Source organism: Numida meleagris, chromosome 18, assembly GCF_002078875.1.
Source record: "Numida meleagris isolate 19003 breed g44 Domestic line chromosome 18, NumMel1.0, whole genome shotgun sequence".
Lineage (NCBI taxonomy): Eukaryota > Metazoa > Chordata > Aves > Galliformes > Numididae > Numida > Numida meleagris.
In genome coordinates, this window is record NC_034426.1 from 8,692,619 (window position 1) to 8,712,666 (window position 20,048).

The following is a 20,048-nucleotide window of genomic DNA, read 5'->3' on the forward strand; positions in this document are numbered from 1 at the left end:
AATCAAAAATGAATTCATTCAAGAATACAAGAGGTGCCAAGATTGTTTAAAAATTGTAAATTAATTTTCTTAAGCAAATTCGTCAAAATGATCTCCAATTTTAAAGAACAAAAACAGTGAAGTCAGAACTAATTACAGTTAAAGTACTTAATTTGTGACAAGCACAGTAAATTCAATGCTGCTATGAACTAGAAACCCAAGAGTTCTCAGCAGCATGAGACATCAGCATACCTTCTGTGCCACAAGGAAGGTCAGTCTCCGGATGCCATGCTCAATCAGGACTGATTTCTGCAAAAGGACAAAGAAGGAATCCAGACTTAGCTTAACAGAAAAGGAACACATTAAGAACACGTGAAAGCCTCCTCTGATCCAGATAAGCCCTACAGATTCTCCTGTGTCTCTGCTGCAAGTAAGTTCCCAGCCCGTTTTGGTCTGCTCACAGCTAGGATCTCCCACCCGCTCACTGCCTAGCAGCGCACATCAGCAAATACATTAAGTCTGAAGAGGTAAGTAACCACATGGCAAGGACAAAGCACCCCCTCCAAACCTTGCCAACAAGCAGAGCAGAAGAGTTAGCTGCAAGTCTTGCAGGGCTTTCTCTCTTTAGCCAACACAAGTTGGTCTTTCTGCAAAGATTACTGTCTGCAGGGAGCACAAGGCAGGCATGGTAGGGCCATGGAAAATGATCCTGCTAAAGGAACTGACCCAAGAAAGCACACAGCACATACTCGATTTTGGCACAAACAGCACACGAACAACCCTGACCAAAGGATGGATCTATCAACATCACAAAGGTGACAAATGATATTTTTTACATCGATTTTCAGATATGTATCAGACATGCCCATTCTGGTTGCTTCTTGAACAAATTCCAGAAATGCACATTACAAAAGAAAATGGTGCCACAGGTGTTTGACACATCACTGTTGTTTTTTTTTTTTTTTTAAAGTGTTAAAAAACTGGTAATTTTGCCCCTCTAAAACTTTATCCTTTCGTCTCCTTTTTCCAATTGAAAAGCAAAAACATGAAAATAAAAAAGAAGAACAACAAAAATGGAATGAGAACTCTGCTAGCTCAGGAACAAAACAACCCCTTTCAGCACAGACGGAAATGTTTTACTAAGGTTAAGCCCTTTGAAAATGAGCATCAGTGACTATATTCATGGCAAGAGGAAGAAAATAACTTTAATAATTCCACGATTTAAAAAGCAAAAATTGTTATTGCTTTCAAAATTCCACAAGTGGCAGACAATAACAGCATAGCAACAGGATTCTGATTACATCGTAATAATGCGGGTCTCACAGCAAGTCCACAGCTATTACAGAGCGATTAGCCATCAGCACCTGGAGAAACTCCATTTACACTGACTGCCTCAATCTCCTCCACAAGTCATTTACAAGTATATGATCCTAATTTCTATTAAAAAAAAAAAACACACACAGCATGCTGGGACTAGAAGATTATTTGGACAATTTGGATCAACCTATTTGATAGTTTAATGTGTTTGGGATTTTTTTTTTTTTTTAATTTCTTTCCTTTTATCCCCCCCCATAAAACGCCTCGAGCATGATCAAGAAGATGAAAAGTAGAACTAGCTCTAATTTTTATATTTGATTATTTTATTTGCTTAAAGAGACAGGAAGCTGCCAAAGTCTAGCAGGTACCAGTCCCATTTTGGAACCCCTCTTTCCTGCAGAATGCATTACTAACTTTCAAGCTGGGAAGTGAAGTTAGAAACTACTCTCTCAGCACTCCCACAGCCACTGCAGGTAGCACGGATGCAGCAGGCTCCCAGTGCCTGGAGAGCTATTCATACCAACAAGCCTGAGCTCTTCACGCCAATCAGGAAAGCAAGTGTAGACAGGCACTAGAGGGCAGAGCAGACACGAGGAGGCTGCCCCCAACACCTGCTTTCTCAAAAATGACCACAGGATTAATACTTGATATTCTGAAGTGAATCCCATGGAGCAATAAAACACACCAAAGCAATTCCACTTGGTGCCAAAAATATCACCTGATGAATTTAAAGCCTAGAGGGTCTTTTACACTGCCAAAAACTAAGAGGGAAAAAAGTCCTGAGCTGAAGGATTAGAATGGACCACGAAGTACTACAAAGAAATATGAGAGCTGCGTGGCTTTCGTTGCCCACCCTGGAGGCTTCAGAAAGGTGTGGCTATATCCAAACAGAGAAGCGTTAAGATTTCGGATGGGATAAATTAAGGATGCAACTCTTGCATTTATTTATTTGCTTTCAGAAAAAAAAAACCATCTGAGGAGCACACTGACTCGTCCCAGAGCGGGCAGACCTGTCCTGAACAATCATCCTGCTCCAGGGAGGGAGAGGGCTGAGCTGACTTACCTTGCTTTGCGTGAACTCTCTGAACATGGCCGCCAGCCCATCGTCATCAACGTCACCGTCAGTTTTAATAGCGACATTAAGAATGTGAATGGGCTCCTCACGGGCAGCCTGCAATTTGAGGAAAACATGCCTCATAAATAAATCGTAAACAGCAACTCTTAAACACAGGTCCCATAGGAAACAAATGACTTCAGCAGAGCTTGCTAGAAAGTACGGAGAACTACGGGGGAAATCCTTGATCAAGCAGCCTCACAAGTTCACAGTTTCGGAAGTAAGAGAGAAAATCCACAACCAGGAGCTTCATCTGGAGGATCCAGTTCTGACCTGGGGAACTCAAGCACACCTCATTTGGATGCAAAATGAATGCAGGGTCAGGGCCTCTCTTTATGAGATGCGGTGCAGACAGGGCATAAAAGGGCTCTGGCATCTTGAAAGGTAATGACATTAAGCAAATTTAGTGAAAGAGCAAAACATATTGCATTTTCACGTTTACAACAGAATGAAATAATGTGGAAGCATCGATATCATTAGAGGTCTGAGAAATGACAAATGTAGTGTTCAAGAAGTTGTGGTTAGCTCTGAAAAACTGAGCATGAATTGGAAATTTTCCTTGGTGAGGTGAGAGGGAGTTGAAGAGTAAGTCCTGAGGACATTAAGGTTGATGGCAATGTTCTGGAACAAAGCCACAGTATTTACACACATCAAGATCAACAGCTAAGTTTAAAACCGAGCCCTATTCTGAACACAGACTGTATTGAAACAGAGATCCCAGCTGCTGGGAGGCAGGACTGAGCAGTGAGCAGCTACCTGTGGTGCTAGGGACAGCAGTTCTTCTGTCACTAAGAATTACAAACCATCTGCTTCCTCTGCACCTGTTCTCCATGTCAATGCAAAACTGTTGGGGCTTCACTCTCTTTTTCCTCCTAGAAAGAGTTCTAAGAGGCAGAAGAGAGGGAAGACTCAGGACATAAAGCAAGCGGAAACCTACTCAGTGTCCAAGCTCAGTTACACTGCCATGGATCCAGTAATTCTGCTGATGCTAAAAGCAACAATCTGAATTTACATGGAGAGTAAGACTTAGCTCTAGTTTTATAACAATCAGGAAATGGCCACCTACTTTTATTCACCTGCTGTGAAACCAGCAAACAAAACACATACATAAATACATAAAGCTCTTAACTCCCGCTCCCAGCACTGGAACAAGTGAAAAGTATCTAGCCCACAGTCATTGCAGCATTCTGCACGCCTTCCATTTCCAAACTGAGAGCAACCTCCAGAGAAAAAAATTACTGTACCTTATCTTCATCATAGAGGGAAGCATGGCCAGCTTCAGGGAAGGTTGGGCTCTGGGGAGGAGAGTCGCAGAAACAACTCATCACTTCATCAAAGATTCTGAAATACACCAGAGAAGTATTAGTCATAAATACGCTGCTGGCAGCTCACTGAAGGCATAGAGCACTAAAATCCACAAATCACATTGCCAAGGGGGGAGGAGAGAAAAGGACTCCTTCCCTTTTTGCAGGACTGAAACTCGAAAGATGAGGAGGCAGCATCTCCTCCACCCTTCGATCAGAGCAGAGCCTGGATCTTCTAACACTTGTCACAGATCCTATGGCTGCAGGCACTCATGACTGCTATGAACTCTGCTGTCTTTTTTGCCTACTCCTAAAACGTTGAAAGCATAAAGAATACATCCTCCCTTGTGAACAGGAGCACTGGAAATCAGCACAGTAGCACATGACCTCTAGGCAGCAGCAGTTCTGGATGCTGCTCCTTCTGGCCGCTCTGGCAGCAGCGCAAAACTTTCCATTAGCTCAAGGAGACCAACGAGAAGATCCCCACAGATACCCCAAAAGCTGAGCAAACAAGCTGAGGAGCACTCTGAGCCTGGTTCTAGACAGTTCCATTTGTGCCCACCTAGGAACACAACCATCACCTTCCCCCCATACCTGACAAAATCTTCAAACGTGCGGAAGGAGACCATTCCACCCATCCGCTGGCACGGCGGAGTGAACGAGTTGTCCAGCAGCACATCACTCACACTGGCTACATGGACCATCCCGTAGTGATTGAGGTTGGAAGAGAAGGACATTCTAAATGGCAATTCAATAAGAGCACAGTCAGTAGGGACAAAGGGGAGAAGGTCACCAGAGGACAAACATCTGTGTGTGTGCACGTGCTCCGACCACCCAACACACGGCTGTTAATCCCAAGTAACCGCTGCAGGACCGTCAGGTTCTCAGCACGCCAGAGCTGCTGTGCTGCTGTTTCTGAAGGCCCTGCAATGCTGGCATGCGTCTGGTGCCACTGATGCTCTTACCTGGACATCCTCCCAGTGCACAGAGTCAATGTTATAAACCCCCAGAACAAGTACTTCTTCAGCAGGTTAGTGAGGTGGCAGGTGAATTATGACTGCGCAAAGCTGAACGCATTTTTCCCCCTTTATGTGTCTTTTACTTTACAGGTGGAATAGCAGTCACTCCTCTTCTGCTCCTGCCTGCACAGCGAGCACAGCACTCTGCAGGGCCAGCTCCTGATTTCAGTGAGCGGCACCGGGACAGATTTACACAGGCTCAGAGGAAGGCACTAAGTAAGGGACTTCTATTCAGGGCAGAACTGCTCACTGCAAAGGTCAGTGTTCTTTCCTGGACAGGGCACGACCCTGAACACATTAAAGTATCACTGACTTCTCAGATGGTTCAACTGCTGTGGCAGCACTCACCGCTTGTGAAATTGTTTGTATTATTTTGGGCTGTGAGCTTTTCTCATTTGTTTCTTCCATATTTATCTCTTTTGATCTGCTTTTGTTGCTGTCAAAGCTCCACAACGTTATGCTCAAGGCTAGCAGAGGAAGTTCCTCGCGTGTCAACACAAACACTCCAACCAAGTAAACACCCTCTCTCCAGCGACTGGAATGGGGTTTTGCCTTCTCTGGAGCCAAGGGGACCAACACTGCTCACTCCTGCACTGTGCACTACAGACACAGCCGCGTTCCCTGCAGGACGGGCTCCAGCAGCTCCCTGCAGCACGGGGCAGCTCGCCCTCACTTCACTCTCCTCGGGGCTTAGCAGACACCAGTGAGGTCAAGTTCCCTCCTGCCCAGGTGGTGCCCTAAGGGCAGGAACGAGGGCCCTGATTCAGCACAGCACCACAGTGACGCCCGTCTCCTGCGGTCCCAGCAATACTCACACGGTGCTGGACGGGCATTCCTCACACTGCTGCTTCATTCACTCTGCCCTTCCCCACAGAAAAGCACTGTGACACGGCCCTAAGAACACCGCTAGCCACTCTAAACTATCATCAGTTTGATTAATAGCTCTCTGTGTTTAAAGTCAATGTTTCTGTAATTTATCTCTGATTAAGAGCCATGAGACTTTCGAGCCCGTTTTTACTATTTTCCCTAAATAGGCATGTAAGCAGTAATAAATAATAAGTATTCACGTTTTGAAAGAGAAAAATGTTTCAGGACATGCCTTGGTGTACGTTTCTTACAACCAATACAAAACATATCACAGAACAGGAACTAAACAAAGAGACAGCAGACATTTTTCATGTATTATTGAAAACGAGAAATACTTTTCAACTGAGACACGGGAGGAAAAATTAGCATCCAGAACACAACAAAACATGCTGTCAGCTGTTTGAGATGCAGATTCATCTATGGCACGAGGGAGGTGAGACAGCCTCGACGAATCCTAAGCTCGTTGCAAGAAACCAGAGCGGCACCAGGTGTGCTGGCAGCTCGAGGCAAAGCCCCGCTCCGCTGCAACACCCACCAGAGGGTACCAGCCAGATCCCATCCCGAAAGGAGAGACCCAACCAGGAGCTGCGCATCGCAGCGCAGCGGGACGGAGTCACCCAGCAAATTGAACTGCGGAGACTGCTGCATGCAAAGCGGCTTTTAAAAGGGGCGGTGAAAAGCTGAAAACATGTTTTAGACGAAGGGAGAGGAAAGGGGCAGGAAAAGAGTTATGTTTGAGAGCTTCCAAAGTAAAGAGAAGGGTACTACAACAAAACGTGTTAAAACATTAAGCACTAGACTACTTCTTTCTAGTCTTTCTGTTCAAATTTTAAAAGATGACGAGTACCATACCTGTTTAGCGTGGGGATGTTCCCTCTGTAATCAAACAACCACAGTTAGTTACAGATTGGTTAGTGAAAGCCATCATTAAGAACTATCATCAGGCTGGTACGCGCACCAGCAACACGTTTACAATTGACCAAACCCAAATTTGTCCATCAGAAATTAGGCAGAATTCAATTTCATTGACCCTGAGGAGGCACCCACCACCTGAGTTCGCTTGCCACGGCTGCCAGGGGAGTAGGCACAGACCATGCACACGACATGCAAATAACACGTATCGGGAAAGCACGCTGCATTCGCAAGGCACCCTGCATTTCTACAGCATCTGAGGGCACCGCTGCAAGCCCCCTGCACACACCAAGGGAGCTCTGACGATCAGAGGGGGAGCCAGCCCCGCCTGACGGAAGAGCAAACAACAGCGCAGATGCAAAAGAGCGACTGCATCCCATCCAGAGACTGCAACAGGGTCAGGATAAAAAGCCAAATCCTCATTGCCAAACCTCTCCAGTAAGCAGCAGCCCACACACCGGCTCCCGCAGCAACGCGGGAACAAAGCAAATGCACACAAACACCACGGAACACTTGGCATTTGCAGCATCGAGGCCATGAACACCAAAAAGAACAAGCAGAACAACAGGCCAACTTCAGGAAAATGGAGCAGTTCCTTTCATAGTGTCAGTCCACAACTCTCCGCATTTCTGCATGCAGCCCACGGCTCAGCAATGAGCATGAGCCAAAGGGAGGTGAGGTGCATGGTTTCCCAGCAGCCCGAGGCAGGCACAGCTGGGCCCTGCTACATTCACAGGAGCACGAGGTGGCAAATCGCCCCATGCAAGATGCAGAAACTGCTGCAACCTGGCATCCAAAATAGTAAAGATTAAATCAGAAAAAAACACATGCGCCCAGGAGGCTTGCATACACATCAGCAAACGTGGAAAGGTCAAAAGCAAAGCTTCAGGGAGCACGTAACTGGCCATTTGTCCTTCCCTCCCTACTGAAACCTGGGGAAGATCAAACCACAGACTTTCCAAATGCCATTAGCCACAGGCAAGGCCCCAGGCTGCTGGACATGGAGTCCTGGTGAGCAGTGACCAGGATATTCCCATGGTCACAGCCCTCAGCGCACCCACTGTACCCAGTCCTGCTCAAAACCAGATTTTGTTACAGCAGAATCGCATTCACTGTGAGGCTGCATGTTTGGTGCTTTACTGACAGAGGCACAGAAGTTCCCCTGATTTCCTTAAGCTCTGTGGGCTTAAAACTGGGCTAAAGACACATCTATTTGCTGCTTAATAACAAAATTAAATAACTCCATTTGGAGTCTGAGGGAGAGGCAGTGTGCTGAGAGCCTGCTAGGGCTGACAGGGACGCGGGGCCTTAGGGGTGGAGAGGTTTTGTGTGTTTTCTCTGTCTTGCTAAGTGGTGGGAAAGCTGCATGTGATCTCCTTCAGATGGAAAGAACAGCCTGGAGAGAAGAGGCAGCTCCTACACCCGGTGCGCTCCTGTAATGCTCCCTAGGATGCTTTCAGAAAACTGAAAGAAAAAAGCCAACCAAACAGTGCAACAAATGCTCATTTCTGCCTAAAACAGAGCGCCCTGCTGCCCTGCTCCGGGACCACTTGGTATGGAGGTGGAGAGATTCCGGCAAGAATCGCGGCAGGAAAACACAGCTCAGGAGGGAGCAGAGCGCAGCAGAAGGGCTGCACCGTACCCACGGGCACAGCTGTGGGAGCCCTCCTGCATCCCAGCTCAGCTGTCACTGTCACCAGTCCGCACTGAGAGGCAGCGGGCTGATGTGTGCAGCACGGCAGGCCCTGGGGCGAGGCGTTACGGAAAGACATCACACCTCCATAGCTCTACAAACAAGGCTGCAAAGCTTGCAGGGGAAGCAGCAGGAGCACAGCTGCGGTGCAGCACCGCTGCCATGGGGCTGGCCATGAGCAGGAGCCCTCCCACCGCCCCCTGGCCCTCCCCTTCACAAAGTACCCCCCCGCCCGGGGGGCTGATCTCACAGCAATCTGCCCCAGCCCGGTGCAAGCAGCACCGCATGCCTTCATGTTGCAATGCCTCCTTCCGCTCAAGCAAAGGAAAATCCCCCGAGCTCCTTCCTGCACCTTCGGGTTGAATTTCCATTCCTTCCCCTGCCGCCCCCCCCTCCCCCCAGCCGCGGAGCTCCCCCGGCAGCGCTGGCCGTGCATGCGAAGCGCCGCGGGTTGCAGCAAGCTGTGATGGAGGTGCCGGCGCGGGGCGAAGCTTTTGAAATCAGGCAGCAAAGCGGAATCAGCAGAGGTTGGCTGAATAACCCACTTGTAGTTATTAACAGCAGTACCACAGGAGAAAGAGCAATTCCACTGGCTGTGACCAGTGGCGCTCCTCTTATGTTTCTTCATTTCTGTAGAAGAATCTAAACAGAAGGCTGTGAAACATGCCTCAAACCATACATTTTGATTGGGTTTTTCCTCTCCCTCTTTCTTTCCTTATTCTTCTGCTCCCTCTGTGATTCAGCCAAGCTGAATCTGCTACTGAAGTCCAATTTGCATAAAATTATCATCGTTCCATTCAGTTTGCTGCCCCTTCAACAGCCCCTTCCTTGCTCTGCTGGAAGATTTTGCCCTTTCTGAAACAGCCAAGCCAAGGGAACTGCAACCCATTACTGCTGCCTGCTGTCTAATTAACATCAAACCCTCAGCACGAGGCTGCAGGGATTTACAGGTGTCCTGGATCATTCCCCCCTCCCTCCCGGCAGCAGCCACTCTCCTGCAGCAAGGAGGGGAGCCCAGGCTGCTGATGGCACATTGGGGGCTGTGCGCTCGGCCCGCAGCGGCACGGCTCATTCTACACGAGGAATCCAATGGCTGATGCAAGAGGCTGCTCTAGCAGCTATTTCAGACCACAGGAAACATGTTCATTTTGTCAGAAATTCAAATCTCCTGACTGTATCACTGTGAAATGATGAGGCGAGCTAGCGGGAAGGTACTCATAACACTGCTCTAAGTGTACGCCAGTTTGGGTTCCTAATTCTTCTATAAAAACCACTGTTTGGAAACATCAATGTAAAATTTGGCTTTCAGCTTTCAAAACGGAGTTTCAACCTGTAAGCTAAGGAAGAGGCTGACAAAAGGAACAACCAAAGTACTCCATAGATGACAAAACATCAAGAGACAGCTCCGGAGAAACATGCATCACTCAAGCTTTGAAATCAGCAACACCGAAGTCCAAGGAGGGTGCCAACAAACATCCACAAGCACAAAAAGAGGAGAAACTGGGCAAAAACAGGCACGAGGTAGTTGAGACATGTATGCTGAGACGCTTGGAAATACAGGACAACCAATGACTAGACCCAAATTCCACTCTCAGAAGCATCAAGGACAACGGGATGCAGTTCCAGGAATGGATTCAGACAAATCTAAGGCGTTTGCTTGTATGCTCATGTTTGCTGAGTTGCGTGCATTCCCAACTCCAAATACGATCAGAGTTAGCAGCCAGGTTAACGAGTTGCAAAGTAAAACTTGCTTTAAAGCTAAGTAAGGCAACTGGCAAATCTTAAAGTCTTTTGAGGCTTGGAGTGTACCCAGAGGGAATCTGCACCACTAAAACCTTCAGTTGCTTCCACCTCCCAGTCTCGTCCTGGTTCGAGATTCCCCATGACATCGTTGGACTGGATGACCTTGTAGGTCTTTTCCAACCTAGCTAATTCTGATTCTATGATTCTGTGATTTCAAGGCCACGTGTGTGGCACATGGGACAAAAGGAAGGCAGGGGCTCAGGGCACAGGCAAGGGTGAGGCATCAGAGCGACCAAAACAGGCCTGGCTGTATTTCAGTTTCCTTTGGGGCTCAACATACTGAGAGGGCAGAGCCATCTGTTACAGTTGCCATACCCCCAAATAAAGCCATATCCAGCATTTTTATGTCATATTTATTTTATTGCCTATCTTCTGACAGAGAGATGTGTTTGGTTGGAATGCGTCTGCCCAGAGATCCTACCTCCTGATCCTGCAGCATAGTAGGGAAGGACAGACCTGGCTGGGGCACACAGCAAGCTGCAGAGAAGGGGATGCCCTAGCAGTGCTGCAGCAGCTCCAAACCCTAGCCATGGTGGACAACATCCCAGCATCACAGCCTCACACATAAGAAAGGCCGTCCGAAAGTAGGGGAAGGGAGGGGGATTATTAGGAAGAAAAAAAATCCCCTGTTGAAAAAGCACTGTAATTCCATCTCTGTCCTTATACCAGACACACAATGTTTCTTTGAACAGGAGTTTATAAGCCAAGAATAGGCAAGCACTGTTTCATGTGCTGAACACTTAAGGAATGCCTTCCAGCGTCCGTCACCCGGCTGGCCGTTCTCACAAAGGAAGCCAAACCCTCTGAACACCAGCCAATATCCCCCCACGTTGCCCATCTCGGCAGGGCAGCCTGAACAAGAGGGAGGCAGAGAGCGTCTCAGAACAGGGCTCATTTCATTCCCCCAGCTTTTCTCACCAGGATTGGAGGCAACAGAAAGAGGCAGGTGATCCGAACGCAAGGGGCTCTGCACGCAGGCACGTGCCTGCAGAACCCTGCTGCATCCCGGAGGTGCCCTTGGATCGCTTCCTCCAGATCCAATTACTGCAGCGCTCTCTACTTGGAGAGGCCTGGGAGGCTCCATTTACTGCAAAAGGCACCAGATGGTTGCACCGTGCTCCTCGTCTGGCTTGCACTGGGCAAGGAGGAACGCTGGGCTTGATCTATACAGCCCTCTATGGTTTCAGTTAGAAGTTTTTCTCCCTGTGCCTTACCCTTGCAATCAAGATCAGTGGGGATTCTTACAATCGGGTGTTTTCTATTAGCTCAAACAAGTAATTCCCAAATCAGCTTCTGCCCACAAAGCCCACCAGGAGCAGGTTGCATTTCCATGATTTTGTTATTCAGATACAACAGTTTTTCTTTCCTCTCTGCTTCCATGTAAAGCTTTACTGAGGGCAGCTGATGCTAATACTCAGTGGCCATAAATACAAAGTCTGAGTGCCTCCTGTGACCACTAGAAGAAGTGGCTGGGATTGCTTCGGTTGCAGTTAAGTAAAGGTATATCAGGGGTAAGTATTAATGATGAAGAATTTAAGTATATCGTAATTATAAAAGCCCCATCAGTTTGCGATTTTCTCTATATAAATATTTTCTCCGGTAAAAGTATTCACAGAAATCAGTCAAAAAAGGGACCAGGGTTTAAAAACATCTGATCAAGTGCTGGAAAACGTGCTGCATCACAAAAGAACAGCTCCAAAAAAGAATGCTGTCTTTGGGCCCTGCAGGACCCATTTCTGCTTCACCAGGACCCAACCCTGCAGAATCTCAGGGACATTTTCTCAGCTGGGATACTTTGGCTTTGGGATTTGTCCCTTATTCTGTCAGTCCATGCTAAAGAAGGTACAGAAGAACATTGGAGGGACCTGGAACATGGTCAAAAACAACAAAGAAGACTTAAGCAAGACAATGGCAGAGAGTTTTGAGATTTCATTGCTCTGTGTCCTGGGATTAACATAAGGCCTGCCCCTGTGGGTAGCTTAAATCTGCACACTCGATGCTAATTTAATTCCCTAGGTATCCATACCCTGTTATCTGTTGCACTTCAGCCACACAATAGCTGCACAAGGCGGTATGCACTGCAAACAGCTGCATTAAGCAACAGGAGCAAAATTCAGCACCAACAGATGGAGGTGCACTCAAAGGAACAGGACCTGCCTATGCCAGCAGTGAATTTGTCCCCCAAGTCTGCTTGCCTCCGCACAAGGACTGCAATGCATTTCCACTCAACCATGAGCAGTGCCGACAGCTGAGCGGCAGCACGGAGCTTCAGAACATTGCTCCAGCAAATCCACAATAAAGGGGAGAGGAGATTTCAGGACAAAGAAGCTGTTCCCCAGGCAGGTAGCAGCTCTCATCTTCCAGCTGACCTTGTCCAACTATATCAGCACACAGTACCGCCACAGTGGTCAGCGTGGGCAGGCCACGCAACCCGCAAGCAACAGAGGTGACAGACTAGCGAAGAGAAGAAATGGAGAAAGAGGGGCTGCAGGGGAGGAGTATTATGAAGAAGTACTAAAAATAGTATGCAATTATTTACAAACATTCTAGAAATGCTGGGAACAGATGAGACCAAATGCATGTCCCATTTGTATCATGAGTGTTTTGTGCTGCTTGTTGAGGACAGCCATTCATTTCTAGCAAACCAGATTCTGAAAACCATTTCATAAAATGTAATGATGGATTCTCAATGAAGCGAGACTGGACCCCATTGCCCAACCCTACCAAAAATAAAATAAGGAAAAAGATGGCTTGGAAACAAAGGAGGAAAACAGCACGGGTACCACACTGCCACCAGCACAGATCAACAGCGGCACCCGGCGGCCACGGAGCATCACTGCACCTCGGCTCCAGCATGCTCCACAGCCTGGGACAAAACCACATTCTGCCTCAAGCATCTTCCTGAGGTGTCCCCGCACGTGGAAGACCACTGGGACCGACTGACCTGATGCTGGAGAAGTTCTGAAAAATCAAGGCTGTTCTTAAAACACCCTCTGCACACACTAGAAGATGTGACCCCTCTACAGGGCAGGGCAGGGTCAGTGCTTTTGGTTGCGACTTTAAGATTCAGTCATCGTGAGAAATACATCTGAAAAATACTGACTGAAAACCAAAGTATTTCAACTCTAACATTTCTGCATAATACACATCTACATGTGCATCCACACCTACTCAGTCAAACAAAGGCTGCTCGTCCTTATCATGCTACAAAAGTATCACCTCGTCAATAAAGCCAGGTTTGAAAGCACAGCCAACCACAAGGAGTTACAAAAAGCTGGCAAGTGAGCAATGCAGCAAGAGGAAAGAGCCCGAGTGTTCTTTATGAAAATTCCTAGTAACTGATGACTGTTTGGCCCTGCACCTTTCAGAAAGCTCGGGATTCTGCCAGAACTGATTTTGTAGAGGAAAGTTACTACACGAGCTGAACTTAAAATTGGAACACATACGAAAATTGTATCATATTTAAATGAATCCAAACTGCTGGAACTACTGCCCATAGCTCCTGAGGATTTAAATAATTTAATAGAAAGAACCGGGTAATGTAGGGCTTTATCCTAACAAATTTGTGCTTGTTTGATGCACTGGGATTATCTATTTCTCTACGAATTCTACTGTGAGATTTCTGTGCCAAGATAGCACGTAGTCCCTCATCAATCTCTGACTCCAAAGGCACCTGAATGCATGATCTGACCTGTTTGGGTGGGAGGTGGGCAGCATGAACTGGAACTCCACCACGCAGGTGTTGTCCTTCAGCTGGCGGTGCTGGACGCTGTTCAGCTCGTAGGCTATGTACGCCCTCCGAACGTACACCTGGTTAAAGAGAAACTCAATCAGCTGACTGTGCTAAGGAGGCAGAAGGAGAGAAAAGGCAAAGGACAGACCGAGAGAGCTCATAAAAACATTAGAGACGGTACAGTTACCTCCAGATGAATATAAAGATAAAAATCTAATTCAACTACAAGAATTAGAATATTGTTACTTGAGAAAGGCTACTCTGGTGGCAAGCAACCACAAGGTACAGGGTGGGCCAGCCGCATTCTCTGACAGCAGCTCCACCTTCCATCCCTTCAACCACGTAGGTCGTCTTCAAGCAGAGAAGATAAATTTGTATCTGAAATTTCAGCCATCTACAAATACTAATGCTGTTAAATGCCAGACTCCAACTATGCCAGATTCCACACAACCTACAGCTCCCAGTCCTGCAGGGTAACGCTGATTAAAAATTAAAATAAATTAAAATTATAAGCACTTGCTTTATCAGCAGGCAAAAACTTACCTCTAAAGCTGCCATTCTTACCACCTGGTTACTGTGGTAGAAAAAGTTGGGTAGCACATCAAAGATGGATGTCTCTGACAAAATGAGTTTCTAGAAGAGATCACATGAAGCAATGTTAAAATAGAACTCCCTGTCTTGCAAACAGGATTAGGCAAAAAAGGAAAAAAAAAAAAAAACAGAACAACCCAAACCAACAAGATAAAGTCTGACTAGTTCTGATTTGCTTGCTTTTCCCACAGTTCAACAAGGACTAGGACCTTTTCATATCACATAGTATCAGTGTAGTAATGGAAACAAAAATGAGGGGGAGGTTAGGAACCAGGCTGACAATTGAAAGCCACAAGGAACCTGGGACTACACGTGAGCTTTAAAGCAGCAACCTTAAGCTCAGTGAGATGGAAGCAGGGAACCAAGAAGAGTTTGGCAGATACCTGCAGGTTCTCAATGCAGAACTGGTGTCCGTACATGTCAATAGCAGACAGGAAGATGGACTCCACCTGGTTGTGACGCAGCTCATAGGACGGCAAATGGGAAGCAATGAGAACCTGGCAAACAGCAAACACAAAGTGTGTGGGTGAAGGGAGCTCTGCTGGGCCGCAGGCAGGAGGCCGTAACTCCAAGGCAGCAATAGTCTGCTCCATCCAAGAAGAGGCTTCTCCTGTGAATTCGGTGGCACCTGGGTGATGCTGCAAACTCTCTCCCCTCCCCAGCCTCATTTGTGTATCTGCTCGGTTTGTATTATTGGCAATTCCCCATGGAGAAAAGGAACAGCTTCAATCAAGTTCCATCAGTGCATGTGATTTAGCACTGCAGAGCTGTTAGTCCTGGGGATTGCCTGACCGGCTGTTAATTGGAAAGCAGATCTGGCAGGCAGCAGCTGTGGGGAGGCCAGCGCCGGAGACCGCCCCGCACAGCTTCCGAGCAGAGCAGGCAGAGCCGCTGGTGCCAAGTATTAAATGCCCAACATGAAGGATACAGAGATGGGAAGGGGAAGCAGCTTGCAGGGGAAAATGAAGTGAAGGAGCAACATAAAGACATCCACAAGGACTGCAGCACTATCCCCAGCATGCTGCTGAGAGGTTCAATAACTCTGAATGGTTCAAGGACACAAACACAATCCTGAAGGAAACGTAAGGTCACTGAGCAGCTTCAAACACCACATTCATTTTCCACAGTCAAGCTCTGAAATAAAAGGAGAGATCCCCAAAGTGTCAGCTTCCCTGCTGAAGACTTTTAGAATGGAGATGGGGACTGTGGAGTGAAGGAGTGATCAGACTGCGGGGTCAGCACTGGCGTGAAGCGATTATGCCCTCTCACTCCTCCCTGGCTACACACTCACTGCTAACGAGGAAGCTCACAATAATATACAGGTGGATGTCTGACAACCAAATTACTATCCGTACTCTTGGAAATGACAGAATTTTTTTCAATTATTTTCAAGTTCAAAAGAAATTAACAAGAGTAACTCAGAAGCTAGAAGAAACTATATTTTAAAAAAAAAAAGACCAACATATTCATTGCAATAATTCCTTAGGAACACTTGATTTTTGTGCAAATTTCTCTCACGTAAATTCCTCTCACTGTTCTCTGCCCAAACTGATTCCCAGTTGTAGAGCAGCTGCTGAATCCAGACAGCACACCCTGGCTGACTGCTGCGTGTTCCAGGCAGTCTGTGCTTGGCAGGTTCACGGGCTACAAAGCCTGAAGCAACCACAGCGACCATGGATTTTGTCTTCCTCTCACGCGCAAACCAGTCTACTCTCAGTCATTCCTTTTTAGGCCAGACAACACTTTTGGAGGAACAGGGACAAAAGAATGTGATCCCAACTTCAAAACGTAGTGACTGAGAACCCAGTGATCTGACCGGCGCGGCTCAGCCTGGCTGCAGGAGCACTCCTCACCTGCCGTGCCCGCAGCGCCACTTTGGCGTTGGTTGTCTTGCTGAGCTGGGTCAGCTCCGTCAGAATATTGATCAGCTCATCCGTCAGGGTGGGGTCACGGCCACAGAGCTGGTCCTGCAAACAGAGAGAGCTGAAAACGTCAGAAACAGAGAAAACCATCCTCCTTCCTCCCACCAAGGGGTTTAAACACGACGTACATACACATACGTTCTCAGATGCTGGCCCACAGAGGTCCCTGTCTAAATTATTCTGTAATTCTGTGCCATCAAAGGTAGAAGTGTTAGACATTCAATGAGTTTACATATATAAAAAGGCTAAGAAAGTACAGAGGAAAGAAGCAGCACCACCACCAATTTTCTTATTTGTAGCACGTGTTTTGGCACCCACACACTTGAGAAATACTGACTTGTTAATGAGACTCAAATGGAACGTTATCCCATCACCCAATTTCAGCTTTGTATCAGAAGCATCTCCCCAGCAATAATGCAAAACTCAAACAGCATTTAGTTGTAGCAAAACACCTCGTGCAACACACAAAAATTAGCCAACTTTCACTGCCAAAGCCGACCAAACTCAGCGCATTTAACTGCTTCAAGTTTCAAGAGATTTTAAACACGTGCAGTCCAGAAAAGTCCCTTCTGGACGTCCAAGAAATACAAAAAGAGAAACCTTTGTGTGAAATCACAGTGAATCGTTGCAGAGCTGCCTCCATCGTCCTTGAGGTCCAAACACCTGGCTGTTGCTGTGTTGCTGCTCAAGGCAACAAAACCCTAGCAGGACTCAGGACAGCAGCACACCATCAAACACCAGCGCTGTGGCCCAGTTACAGCTAGGATGTGCATGCAGCAGTCAGTTAAGTACATAAAACGAATACACAACTTCAAATCGCGCTATATTTCATCAAATACATGAAAGATGGAGTAGTTCCCATCCTGCCTTAAACGCCTGCTAGCTAAAAAGTTGAATGATGGCAGCATAACGCTATTACTAAAACCATCCTCAGAGCCTCTTGTTAATAATGGATTCCTAGGGATACATCAATAACAGCAACATAACATCAAGGTGTTCTGACACGACATCTGCCCTTGGATGACAGCTTCACCATCGCACACAAATGGCCTGGCAACCCGGAGAACGCCACAGCCTCCGCCACGATTACCAGATGTGCCACGGGGCCCTCAGACGTGAAGAGTAATGTAAGGCAGAGGGAAGAGGAATGACAGTCTCTTGGTTAACAGAGTGAGCTGTAATGCAGCAGAGCAGTTCCTTGCTTTGCTATAGACAATTTGGTGCTCAGAGGTATGCTGCCCTTCCTAAGCCTCTGACACCCACCTGATGTGAGCGGTCCCCATCACACAGTGCCCATGTGAGGGCCCAGCAGAGGCCGCACAAAAGTACCTCAGCACAAAAGTACCTCAGCTGCTCCCCTGCCACAGGCAGAAAGGTCTCTCCAGTATGCTTTAAACTGGGATACTGGCCTTCACCTGAGACGAAATATCTGACAGTGGTGGGAAGAAAGAGCGCGCACAAAAGACAAAGGAAAGCTCAGGTGGTCTTTCATCTTCCTCCGTTCTTCCTGGCTCCCAGAATGCTCCTCGCTCCCTCAGACTACCTATACTACTATTCTGCCTACCAACACGAAGACACAGCAAGACTCCATCTCTAAGACACGGCTTGCATGGAGGTGAACACCTAGACAAAAAGTTCCAGTCCTATTTTAGCAAGAAATAATCAGGACGACAACAACAAAATAAAGCAGGTAGCTGGTGCTGCACTGGCTTTTGCCTGCACTGATTGGCAAAGGCAGTGAGCAAAGCCTCAAACCAGCTCTTTGACAAGGCCTTAACGCCTCCCCGGCACCCCCGTGTAATTACACACTTGAGTGACTGGACTCTGAAGAAAATTGAAGGCCTGAGCTGCGAACAGCTGCCATTTTCTCTCTCCATCACGCCAGCATGATTACTTGAGAAATGAACAGCCCCGGCTCAAAGCTACTCCAGAATTCTCAGAGGAAATATGGCTCCGTGTTCAAATAATGAGATTCTTAAGGCAAGCGTTACTTACAATCACACCACACACCAAAAAGGAAAGGAAAAAAAAAAGGAGAAAAGGAGAGCCAGAAAGAAAGAATGCCAGGCTCCTTATATCTTACAAATTAGAATTTAAGAAACCCAGCCTCTGACTAGGACAATTATGACCGTTTCTATGCTTCTGAGAGTTATTTTGTGGATGGCTACTTCGGAAATACTTTTGATTGTAACAGACCATGTTTTATTATTTTAAAAAAGGAAAAAAAGTGGTGGAAGAAGGAGGTGATCAGAGGGGGGGGTAGTATTGTAATTAGCCTCTTAATGAGCAGTATACCTAACTCTAGTCCGTGCTGGAAATCATGTTGTAGCTAAATTCATCCTGCCCTGAGGAATGAGGATATTCACTCTGCTTCAAAGCCTCATGTGGAAGAAGGATTTTCTGAGGCTTTTTAGGAAACAGGAAAAGAGAAGCAGGACTCAATTGCTGGCTTCCTATTTATTTTTCCTGAAAATGAATAGTTTAATGAGGGGTTTACCCATTACAGAGCAGCTGAGGTTAATAAGAATGGAGATTTTCACAAGCCAGTAAGCAAGCCAGAAGAACATGGGAAGATGATGGCAGATCCCAGCATAAGGATTTCTGTGTGTTTCTACGCTGGAATCTGTGCTCAGGAGGCTCACCATTCCTTTGCAAGCCCCCTGGACAGGAACACACACTACCCCTAGGGTCAGAAACCTTGTCTGGAGTTACCAGCTTTGTGCTGTGACACTGGGTCCCAGCCAGATTCTATCACACAGCCCAGAGTACAGCCAGTCAGAACACACTGCAGCACATCTGCCATGAGACACTCTGAGCCTATATCCAGGAAGAAGGTAAGACAGCAATTGCCAGCCTGTGAGACCAAACATGGCTCATCGAGAGAAAGTGAATTCACTCTAGAACGTCAATACACGCTGACTAATGTCATTCACCAAGAAGAAAACTTGAAGAAATTCCCCACTTCTGCTGCTTCAGAAGCTAGAAAGTTAGCATCTTTAAGGATGAGAGCTGTCAATTCAGTACCTTTCAAAGCATCAAACATAAAATTACAAGGAGAAGCAAATTTCTAGAGAATAAATAGACAACTTACAATGAGCATTGTGACAAGCAGGTTCTTCTTGGTGACCTGAGCATGTGAGAAGATGTAGTTCAACACAGCATTCATGTCGCTTTTATTCTCTTCCCGAAGGGCAAAGACACACTTGTCATAGTGACCTGCAATCAGAAATGCACATTTTTTCAGCCTCCAAACCTCTGTCATGGAACACACGTGACTAGATGAGTCTATTTTTTTTTCCACATATATTTTTCACAGTCTGCTTTGCATGATCCACACAACCAGTTCTGGGATGAAAGCATTCCTTCCTACACCCCTCCCCTCAACAGAAAAATTAAAGCATCCTGTTCTTATTAAAAACAGCTCAAAAATCAAATACCTCCCCTGTGAGCAATACAAAGAGAGGAATGGTGAGCAGTCTCTTTCATTCAAAAAACAACCAGAATAAAATAATAGAAAAAAGACTTGCACCATCCTCTACCATCAGTGAACTGAAGTGGAAGTGAATCTGCAGAACCATTACTGCAGGAATAGGGGCAGGATAGAAGGAAAGTATAACAGACTCTGAACTACCCGAGAGAACTGGAGCCTCAAAATCAGCTAGTGCATCATTGCCACCTTGTGCCTGGACACAGCACTGCAACACATTTATTTCAACTGTGTCAAGCTGAGGGTTTGAGGTTTGCTCTTATGAATGCTGAAAAAACTCTGTGATATTTCACAGCAGATATTTCCT

General features: G+C 46.8%; 1 protein-coding gene across 10 annotated transcripts in view; it reads right to left on the reverse strand.

Annotated features, from left to right (window-relative positions):
* ACACA (acetyl-CoA carboxylase alpha) overlaps positions 1 to 20,048 on the reverse strand; it is a 113,626-nt gene that overhangs the window by 53,137 nt on the left and 40,441 nt on the right. For 8 of the 10 annotated variants that reach the window (XM_021415725.1, XM_021415726.1, XM_021415728.1 and 5 more), the window contains 10 exons: positions 19,346 to 19,470; positions 16,186 to 16,299; positions 14,716 to 14,829; positions 14,285 to 14,374; positions 13,700 to 13,818; positions 6,453 to 6,476; positions 4,309 to 4,452; positions 3,655 to 3,751; positions 2,360 to 2,467; positions 232 to 288 (listed from right to left, as the gene is read on the reverse strand). In XM_021415725.1, coding sequence (XP_021271400.1) covers positions 232 to 288; positions 2,360 to 2,467; positions 3,655 to 3,751; positions 4,309 to 4,452; positions 6,453 to 6,476; positions 13,700 to 13,818; positions 14,285 to 14,374; positions 14,716 to 14,829; positions 16,186 to 16,299; positions 19,346 to 19,470 — 992 coding nt within the window. The remainder of the gene's footprint in view (positions 1 to 231; positions 289 to 2,359; positions 2,468 to 3,654; positions 3,752 to 4,308; positions 4,453 to 6,452; positions 6,477 to 13,699; positions 13,819 to 14,284; positions 14,375 to 14,715; positions 14,830 to 16,185; positions 16,300 to 19,345; positions 19,471 to 20,048) is intronic. The other 2 variants (XM_021415729.1, XM_021415727.1) reach the window with 1 other exon arrangement.